This window comes from Photinus pyralis, unplaced genomic scaffold (genome assembly GCF_008802855.1).
Source record: "Photinus pyralis isolate 1611_PpyrPB1 unplaced genomic scaffold, Ppyr1.3 Ppyr1.4_LG1, whole genome shotgun sequence".
NCBI lineage: Eukaryota > Metazoa > Arthropoda > Insecta > Coleoptera > Lampyridae > Photinus > Photinus pyralis.
The window spans coordinates 51,424,908-51,435,737 of NW_022170249.1; the positions used below are offsets into that span (position 1 = coordinate 51,424,908).

At 35.5% G+C, this 10,830-nt stretch overlaps 1 protein-coding gene across 1 annotated transcript; it reads right to left on the bottom strand.

Moving 5' to 3' along the window:
• Positions 1 to 4,385: 4,385 nt before the first annotated feature.
• Positions 4,386 to 5,485, bottom strand: LOC116162413. The gene is made up of 4 exons (XM_031476031.1): positions 5,120 to 5,485; positions 4,987 to 5,074; positions 4,456 to 4,938; positions 4,386 to 4,405 (listed from the first exon to the last, which is right to left on the bottom strand). Exons 2-4 carry the CDS (start codon positions 5,063 to 5,065, stop codon positions 4,386 to 4,388), a joined length of 582 nt encoding a protein of 193 aa, XP_031331891.1. The 5' UTR covers positions 5,066 to 5,074; positions 5,120 to 5,485.
• Positions 5,486 to 10,830: the final 5,345 nt, after the last annotated feature.

Consider the following 10,830-nt stretch of genomic DNA (forward strand, 5'->3'; position numbering starts at 1 on the left):
TTTCTAAATTTGTTTGGGCGTACCCTATAAAACGAAAAAATGGAAAACTGGTGGCAGATGTTATGAATAAACTTTTATCGGGACTTAAAACGACCCCGAAACATTTACAAACAGATATGGGAAAGGAATTTTATAACAAGGATTTTGGAGATGTAATGAAGAAATTCAATGTCAATCATTATAGTAGCTATTCTACCCTAAAAAGCTCTATTGTTGAGCGCGTTAACAGAACGCTTAAGTCAATTATGTTCAAGAAATTCAGCTTACAGGGTTCCTACAAATGGCTATCACTTTTACCTCAAATAGTTGACAAATACAATTCAACTAAACATCGAACTACGGGATATAAACCTATCGATGTTAACGAGAAGAACGCCTCAAGTATTTTGAAGAGAGTTTACAGTCATATAAATGTGATTAACCCCAAACCACCTAAATTTAAAGTGGACGATTCTGTGAGAATTAGTAAATACAGAACCGTTTTCGCAAAAGGTTACACGCCAAATTGGACTTACGAGACATTCACAGTTGCTAAAGTGAAACGTTCAAATCCTACGACATATATACTAAAAGATAGTACAAATCAAGAAATAAAAGGAAGATTTTACGAACAAGAATTACAAAAAGCGCAGTTCCCCGACATCCATTTGGTTGAGCGAGTAATTCGAAGAAAGGGCCAGAAATCCTTAGTGAAGTGGTTAGGATTTGACAGTTCTCACAATTCTTGGGTATTAAATAAAGATATTCTATAAATTTTGGCATTTCAAAGCTGTACATCAAGTAAGATGTGTTTAGAAGACGGCGCAGCTGATTATACCAACTTTGAAGATCGACTCCTATCATTTCATTCATGGGTAGGAGTTCCATCGGCCGTTGAACTTGCTAATGCTGGATTTTTCTACACGCATAGCGGCGATACGGTGGAATGCTTTTATTGTAAAGTGCGCATTAATAAGTGGGAGGCCTCCGATGTACCCTTAGCTGAGCACCTTCGTTGGTCGTCACGTTGCAGATATGCAAGATTATTAAATCGTATGGCCTGCTTGAAGATTAATGAAACAGAGAAGACCTACTGCGTTTGTGGTTGTAGTCCGGGCGCTCATCTTATTTAATAAAACAATGCGATTTATTTTTTTTATTGTAATTATGGCACATGGTATTGTAAACATTTTAAATAAACATTTTAAATAACTTAGCTTGTTATTGATGATTACAAAGAATTAAGAAAATCTTCCAAACTTTGAATTGCGTTAATATCGCGATGTCTCCATGCCAATGTTCTGCAGGTGCCAGGGATAATGAATCTTTTGTCGTCCGTTGATGATAAGGCTATTTTGTTTGTCATTTCTGTGTACATGGTGTGCAAGTGAGATCGAAAACCGCTCATCTGCTTCATAATCACGCCACCTTCTTCGACTACTTTCTTATAATCTTCCTCTTTTAAGCCGTTCTTTATTACATACTTTTTTACCCCTTTAGCTTTCTTATCTACACGATCACCTACATTGACACAGTATGACTTTGCACCTGCACCGTAAAAACTAGCGATGGGGACACCGCAATATTCATCTTTCATCTTCCCCACAACTGAAATGTTGCGTGGAATACCGTGTACATTATCAAGGGGAAATTTAGATGTGTCATATCTATCCAAATATAATTTCATGTCATCATAGAAATTATTAGTAAAAATCTCCAATATAAGGGAATCGGTGTCTGTATACAACAAAGATACTTTATCTTGATATAATGGTTTTAGAAAATCGTAAAAGAACTCGTACATAACTGTTTTGGATAAATCTAAAATTGAAAAACCAACATACACCGGTTTGTTGTACTTTACGGATACTTTGGACATTTCAATTGCCACGAGATTTTCAGAGAACACCGATAAATTTTTAAAATTTGGTTTAGATATGTGCCCCTCAGCTCCAGGCTTCTTACCGATCCTCTCCCAGTGACTTACAAGTGCAACGTTATCTCGTTTGTCAACGTTTTCCATAGTTTTACCATAAATGCTGTTATTCATAGTTTTTATAGTGTCACGGCCCGATTCGCTAGTTTCACGATTACGCAGTTCCGTATTTAGATCAATATATGATTTTAACCAAGGCGATTGCATAAATTTAACCCCGCGATGAATATTTTTTAAAATTAATCCGTGTTGCAGGCATTGTCTTAGCATTCTATAATGTAAAACGTATTTTTCCTTATGATTTAAATTTGGAATTAGTTTCTTATACTTTGACCTTGAATTTGGCGGGGTTATAGATTCGGGGCAATAGGGCATGTCATTTTGCAAATTGTGGAGGGCCTCAGGGTACAGTAGATCAACATTCTAAGACATACCCGATCGGTGACTCATCTGATATTTCGAAAACATTAAAATTTTGAATTTCTTCGGGTGTGAGCCAAGCAAAGTCACTTTGTGGGAGAAATTGTGTTTGGGAATGGCCATAAAGATTACATGCATCCAGATAAATAATAAATGAGCTTGGTTTGGAAGGATCGTAATTGGGAAGAAATTTATTGTTAGCGATTGCTTTGCGTTTGGTGCACGTACTGACGTCGCCTCGAATACCACGTTTAAAAAAATGAAGCATGTCAATATCTGTCAGTAATTCTAATTCCACATCCGTCTTTTTTAACATAGCGTCCCAGCTAAGGCTAGGACCGGTCAGATATTGGGCAGCGTCAATTTCGTACTCGCGTAAACACACGCCTCTGTAGTTTTCAAATATATCGGCCAATAAAAGCACGTCAGATTTTAAATAAATGTCCGAGTATTCGCCCAACGTCTGGCAATTAAATAAATTCCAAACTTCCTGAGCACGTCTGTATTCTTCATCGGTAATGTCCTGCTCGTGCAACATATCAAAGAAATCGCTTTTATTGGGGATCGTAGTTAGATTAAGCTTATCGTATGAGTCTACAAACGAATACGGAAAAACACCTTTTTGTCGAATTAATTCAAATTCACGTCCAGATCCAAAAAATTTTGTAATTTCAGTGCACTCGCTATCACTCAAATTTTTAGCAAGAACATTTAATGAACTGGCCAGAAAACGAAAACTATCGACGAAACGTATTCTCCATATTAGGTTTTTTGGAACTCCGTTCTCCACGATTTGATCTACTACAATATGCTTCGAAAAAGAAATGTATTTTTCCTTATTTCCGGCAATAACGTCTATATTTTCATTCTCTAAAGCCAGGGATTTAACGAAAAGATGGCTGTCGTACCCGGTCAAATTGTGGAAAAATACAGGGATAAAATTTGGGGTTTGAAGCTGTAAATTACATATAGAATGACATAATCCGGCCCTGACGAAAGAAGTCTGATGGTCGTGGTCGATCACTTTTACATCTCCCTCAACAAAAGGTTTCTCACAAATCCCATAATTTGTGGCAAGATTAATTTTTCTCCGTTCCTCTTCTGTTAAAATTTGTAAAGGTTTACTTTGCTTAAAATGTTGATTGTATATGGTTAGAATATCATTCTCTAGTATATTTATAAACTGCACTGGAGCATTGGCACCTCGATAAATTTGAAACTTTGAAAATTTATCATCAAAAGAACATTTAATATAATACGCGAACGAATATGGTTCGTGCTCAAATGTTTTAGTAGTAAATTGAAGAAGAGGATTCGGTTGAGGTCCTTCTATGGGCTTAAGCAACGATTCGAAATCCGCATAGACAACAAACGGGTGTTTGATTTTATTTTGGTAATTATTAAATTTAAGTCGATTATCAAATGACGGCTGGCCCCACTTTGTCAAGATAGGTTCCTTTGTAGGCAAAAATGTACAAACATAATTACAATCGAATCTAGAATGGCGCCACAGGTTTTCCTGACTTGTAAAATATTGCAAGCATCCGTCACATAGATAAATAGCTTCTTTGTGCTTGGACACTTGCATGGAAATTAATCGCGACATATTAGAAATGTAGCAGTAGTGACTGTTGCCATCTAAATTAGACAAGTATAAAAGATTTACATGCACGGCTTTCTTTTGTTTGGTATAATGTAAAGGACCTACTACTTTATATGTCATTTTACCTTGTTTCTGTGTGTCCTCCTCTAAACCGTAAACGTTAATGGACAAGGGATTCATTTCTTCAAATTTTGATATCGCATCTAATTTTACCGGGAACGTTATTCCTTCAAAATTGAACTTTTCTAAATAGTCCGGATACGAATCCGGTTCGCAGGGATGTCCAGTTGGAGTATAAATAGCTGCAACTAGCGCCCATCCAAAACATCCGAAATCCTCGTTCTTTACATTAATAATGGCTCTTTTGCGTGAGATAAATGCAGGGGTCGGTATGAATGAAGAAGCTCGTAGCGGGTTATATTTATTAATGTTGACTTCCATATATAATCAGTGCTGAAGAGCCCATCCTAGAACAAATAATTATGTAAACATGGCATAAACAATTGGATATTAATACCTGACTCGCGATGTTCAAATTCCGTTGCGTCAACTTCCAGTTTTTCGATGATATCCTTAAACCATTCACTTAAGTCGGAACTTATCGTCAATACTTGGTTACGAGTATTAAAAGACTTAACTTCTCCTCGATCCTTCGATTCCAAAATAAAATAACCAAACAGCTCGCAGTTCACCTTAACGCTACCCATGATATCAATTTGCTCACGAACTAATTTTTTTATTACGTCAGCCAACGATTCGACAAATTCCTTCAGATTAATGTATTGTGTATTCGCTGATATTCTGTAGCTCACAATGCGAGATTTGAAGGCTGACGTAATTACTTGAACCCCTTCAGTTGAAAACGCAAGGGAATTATTTTTATGTTTGACACTTCGCAAATGTCCAACATAATCTCGGCTTGAAACGTGCTCCGAACACACATCGCAAAATCTCTGGGTATCGTGTGTAACTTTGAGCTTCTTTGGAGATGGTTCTTGAGCTACGATTTAAACACTTTTTTTTTGCAAGAGTAATAAAAATTCCTTACCTCTACATGACTTTTTGAGATGGCGTCGAAGATTGCTATTAGTAGCGAATGATTTATTACATTTTTCACACATAAACATTTTTGATTCCTATAAAATTGAGTCACAAATGAAATAATTTCGCAACTTTCTCACCTTATAAACGAGCTTGATCTCCTTTTTTAAATAAGCAGTTGGCACACCGGCTTAATGATCCCCCAAAATCTGAACTCTTCAATATTTTTACTGGAAGCTCCTAGATAACAGTAAATGACAAAAAAAAAGTAACTCCACTCAATTACTTACCCTACGGATAACTGTTGGATGTCCGCTAATAACTTTGCCCTCCTTTCAATAAGGTGCTCCACTTGGCAATGGCACCACTGGAGATCGCAAAAATTGTTTTCCCGTTTAATAGATAAAATCTTAAAAAATCGAGAAAGTTGTTTTTCGGCGTCTATAAGTTGACGGTTAAGGCATTCAATGTCACCGAAGATTTCTTCAAGAAGCGAATAATCGAAATCTGGACAAATTAAATCTTTAAAAATATCTTCTATTAACTCGTTTTCTTGCACATCAGCTTCTTTCGCGGGCACGACTACAATGTTCTGCAATATTTTAATACGGGGCGAAGCACTCATGCTTACTGCAGCTGCTCGATATTTTTGCACTATATATGTGTGGGGTTTAAACTAATTGATCAAGGAGCATGATTGAGCATTTCCTCTCTACAAATTATCTACCAATATCTCAAACTATTTGAAGATATCGACTGCCCATTAAAATTTTTTTTCTTGGGATTCGTGCTCCTCCTAACGAATACACCTCTCCAAAAAGGTTTGGATTTCCCCATTCCATCGATATTCGCATATATAAGGTTCCTTGGTATAAATACAACTTCTTCAGTTAAAAAAATTCATAACATTTCGTTAAAAAACATTTAGTTAATATGGAAACTCACGGTAAGTAGAACTTAAATCTTTTAGGCATCACAGTAATTACTTATTTTTTTATCAGAAATCGAAATTTGGGACGTGGTTCCTTTCGAATTATGGATAGACCGGCCCGTAGATACCCCCAAGACGGTCATCGTGAACACTTTTGAAAGAACACCCCTATTTGCGACAACGGTTCCACCCACCGGCCCGCCTATCATAACATCATTTGGGCCGGTCACATTCACCATGCGTGAATCAAATAACACATTGGAATTTTTTTTCATAAACACTTTTAAATAAAAACTTTCCGATTTCTATTACATTTTATTACCTTTGAAAAATAAACCCTTTACCAAGCATTTCGTTTTAGAATAAAAGATAACAAACCTTACATCCATTCAGTAGTCATCTATAAAACGTTAATAACAATTGGTTAAGTATATCGTTTTGTCTTATAACAGGATTTACTTTGTAAAAGATTCACCAAGTTATGGGAAAAAAAAACTCGAAAATTCGAAAACTCTTCGATCTAGGCTTATAATTTTTATTTAGTAAATTTATTCAGTTACGTAAAGTACCTAATAAAGGAAAATAAATGAATCCCATTCAAAAATAGCTAAGTGTGTGTATGGCTGCCAAGCGCCTGCAACCCTTAACGCGAACACGAAACAATGACTAAATACGAGTGAAGTGAATGTTTCTGTCCATTTTTACGTTTTATGAGAAAGCTGTTTCATTCTAATTTAGCTTAGAGACATCCAAAATTCGATTATTATTTTTATAATCAAACTCACACTCAAACGAGATTTATTACAATAATAAATTGTAAATCCATTAACTTTTACGCGTATTTCAAGTCTGTTACTCATACACCGTCCATCATTAAGACGTGTTAAATCATGTGTAATTAAAATATTCGTAGTAATTTAGTGCAGTAATAAATTAGACATCCATTAACTTAATACAGTCGAACTATGACATCAAAATAATCATACGCGATTTATTCCATTAAGATTAAATACACATACGCATTGATTAAAAAATACCTACTTTACTATCTAAATAACCTAAAAAAAAAGTTAAACGGCACTTGATATTTGTATTTTATCTTTACCCATAAGTGTCCACTTAACTAAAATTTTATGATTCCTAAAAATCCGAAACAAATGTATTACGCTATTTCAGACCCTTATTGAACTGTATAAGGAATGAACGACAGTTTTACGATAGTTTTTTTCGCGTTTCGGATTACATTACAATTAATTGTATAAAATTCCCTATAAAATATGTAGACCACTTTTGCTGTGATCGATAGATGAAATGAAATGCTACTTCCACTTAAATACGTATCCGCGAATTTGTATTTATCACAACACCTAATTATGGGTGATTTTGCTTTACGTAAAACGGATTGGCTTGATTACGTTTATTGCTTAATGTGATTCGAAGTTTATAGACCACGATTCATTTTTGCTTATTTATTATATTTAGATCCAGGTTTTTTTCCCTATTAATTATAGGCATCCATTAAGCACTTGTTTACTTTAAATTAAATTATTATCACTTTATAGAGGAAGACATATTTGGGCATGTAATAAATTGTAAATGCATTACGTTTTCCGCGTTATGTTCCATTAATTGGTAACACTTTAATTTTTTTTCCTGTATGTAAAACGCATTAAACTTACTAAACTACATAAATTACCTCACATTCCCTGCGATAATTTAACTACATCAAACCCAAATTATTATAACAGCGCTCGGGCAAACTGTCATTTAATGACAAGCACGGTCTACAGAAAATGTTCCTGGCCAGTTAATACTGAATAGATTTCAAAAAATTAAGGACCAGTTAAACGAATGCACTGTAATTTACTCCGGCGAAATTTTGCTAAATTTTTGTTTAACAGGGTAGCACACTCATGAACGTTGATGTTTTTTCAACTTCATTTTAATACCCGAGCGCTGTTCAGGAAATTGGGTATTTTGAATATACTGAAACACGACTTCTTTGAATCTTCATAATTTATTACACACTTAAATGAGATTACTAAGAATTAAATTTATGAACTTTTCCTTGTTCGAAATACAATTAATTTATGAGATCTTTCAGGCTCTTTGCGTCTTGATAATTAGTTAAGTAAAATGTTTCTTTTTTGCGTTACGAGTTTACGACTAAAGACGAGATCACGGACGGCCTAAATGGACACCCGTAAGTCACAGAGAATCCGTTTACCTAACTAAGCAAACACGGCTCATTTGTGACCCCATCAATTAAGATAAGATCAAGGACGGCTCAAATGAATCCCCGTACGTTAAGGAAGGATCATTTGAGACCCCAATGGGTTGTAACTAGGTCATCCAGGATTCTCTGAGACCCCACTCGCATTTTAAAAGTAGGTCAGAGGATTCATTGAATCCCCATAGGATTCTGATCAGGATCTGCGCATCCCCATCCATATAGAGCCTATATGCGCGGAACCCAAGGTCAAAGAGGATCTGCGCACCCCCATTCTTTCCCCACACGAGTATCTCTTTATACTTCATTTGGTCCGATGAGCTTCGTTACGTTCTTCTAATCGGACTTTTGGAAAATTATTGAAGCTCTATAGCCGATGCGCAATTTCGTTAAATTAAACTCTCAGTTTGCAGTATTAAGTACTGTACTATTTTTGTTTGTTTCCAACGAGGGTATTGATTTATAAATGGTTGACTCGCTTTCGCCAGTAGAAAATTCCTTTTAATTCCCGTATTAAAATACTTAAAGATTTCATGCGCTTACTTACACTATGTGCTGGCATTCTGGGATTAAACCCTGCACAGTCAAGTTGACAAAAAGTATCTGTATTTTGCTATTATTTATTACCTCGTTTTGTGCGCTTTAAGAAGACTTATATAAAGCTTTCTTGTAAGATTTAGTTGCATATACTTAAAGCCGTCGTAAGAGAAAAGCCAATTTACCTTCTTTAACTTGACTCGTACAGATACGAGTACGAGATCCAATCAATAGATAGGTAGACCAGCACATAAATCTCGCGTATATTAGCTTTAAACTGCATCTAAACCATTCCGAAGCAGAAGCCATACGCTAAAATGAGTGGTTTTATAAAATAGGGTTACCTGAACGCTATAATGCCGTCCAGGATCCCCGAAGGATGACGGGAGCATCCTTTTCAACTTATTTTTCTAGTAGCAAGACGATGAAACGGCTAGAGTTCAATTTAATCTGAAGTTCAAACCAATTACGTCATAGTGGCAAAATCCCCTTTATATACGACAAAAGGTTTACGAAATCTGTCAATTTCCGAAGTAGGTCTATACTTCAATGAAATTAATCTTTCAACCGCTGCCGCCGCCGCCTTTAAAACAATTTCGTATGTTTACCGCTAGATGTATTTTATTTTTAAAGTAAATAGTAAACAAAGTAAATATGAAGGATGTTTATACACTGGGAGTTCTATATAAACTTTGAAATTAAAACTTTAAATTAGCTGTCAATTAATTTTAGAATCGCTCGCTCTTTGAAGATGGCAAATTCGGAATTTTATTTAGATTTTAACACATTGGAACGGTAAACAAAAAGGCTATTTCTGGAAATATTCAAAGTCACAAGAAAGCACGACGAATGGCTCAAATAATACATTCAATTGGAGAACTAACGACTATTAGTACCAGAAAAATGAAATTTCAAAGACAAACCTATTAATAAGCGGCATTATTTGGAAATAATCAGTTAGCAAAATCAAAACAATCGACCTAACGATCCCAAAAATACACACTCATTTCTGAAAAAAGGGTGTAAGTAAGGCTATCGAGGGGAATGAAAATGGGAAAAAGACAGATTCCACTAATTTATGTCTCCTCGTTAGGGATCGTGCCAAAAATTGGAAAACGTATGTAGTCTTCTTACTTGCTATCCACGTATCTCGGTTTTGCTTATCCTAGATTCCCAGAATACACACAAGAAAAGCCCGAAAAGGGAGACAAAAACATAGGAAAGTAAATCCACTTTAAGGTCGAAACAATCATTCTGCGAAGAGAGCCAGATATCACCTGCTTCCGTCCCTATCCTTTGAATTCAAATCCTCAAATCCCTTCTTATATTCTGGTTTTTGCTCCTCCTTGTCCCCCTCAACAAGCACATTGTAACGTAAATTTTTAGCCTTCTTCTAGTTTGGTTGGCCTAATACCGTAAATTTCAAAAATATATTTGGAGTATGAGTTATCAAGATAGGTCAGGTCACATTCTTGTTTGATAGGTATCAAAGTAAACGCCAGAACCTGTACTGAATAACTTCGTGTAGGTGGGTTTATACTGAGAATTACTTTAAAAAACGTTTCTAAGGATTAAGAGTACGCCTTACCCATTTAAACAAGTGTATTCGTTAGTCAAGTTGTTGCACTTGAATATCCATTTGTTCTTTGGGATCCATTGAAAATTATTTGAAGAATTTAATCTTGCACTTCGTTAGGTTCAAATATCAATAGTAGTGAGCATGACTTCAGAGCTTTCTGGTTTTTCTACGGGCCTTAATTTAATACCTATATCATTACCAACAAAGTCTCGGAGACCGCCATCTGAGTTCCGATGACAATAATTATGTAATGGGTATGAATATTTTCATTTACACATAATGATTTTCGGCCAGGGCGTAAAGTATTAAAATTTTGTAATTAGCTGTATATAATGTATATTAGATTTTGTAAACGTAGGTATCATTTGTTGTAAGTTTAAATTTAGAATAGAGGGAATTTACTTTGGCCGAAGAAAGAGGGACGGTAAATTTTAATGAGTGCGATTGAAGCCGTTGTGAAGCTCGGATTCTAATCGCAGGTTTTTACGCGCACCACAACAACGTTGCGAAATATTTTAAAAGGTGCCCTTTAGGGCAATAATACTCAGTGTAAATCAAAGCAAGTGCATATTTG

What these genes read in the sequence shown, in the direction of transcription:
- LOC116162413 (XM_031476031.1), bottom strand. Translation starts at nt 5,065, where the DNA reads ATGTTTATGTGTGAAAAATGTAATAAATCATTCGCTACTAATAGCAAT. An exon ending in TCTCAAAAAGTCATGTAGAG is followed by an intron (nt 4,939 to 4,986) that starts GTAAGGAATTTT and finishes TTTAAATCGTAG; the next exon opens with CTCAAGAACCATCTCCAAAG. An exon ending in ATTTGAACATCGCGAGTCAG is followed by an intron (nt 4,406 to 4,455) that starts GTATTAATATCC and finishes TATTTGTTCTAG; the next exon opens with GATGGGCTCTTCAGCACTGA.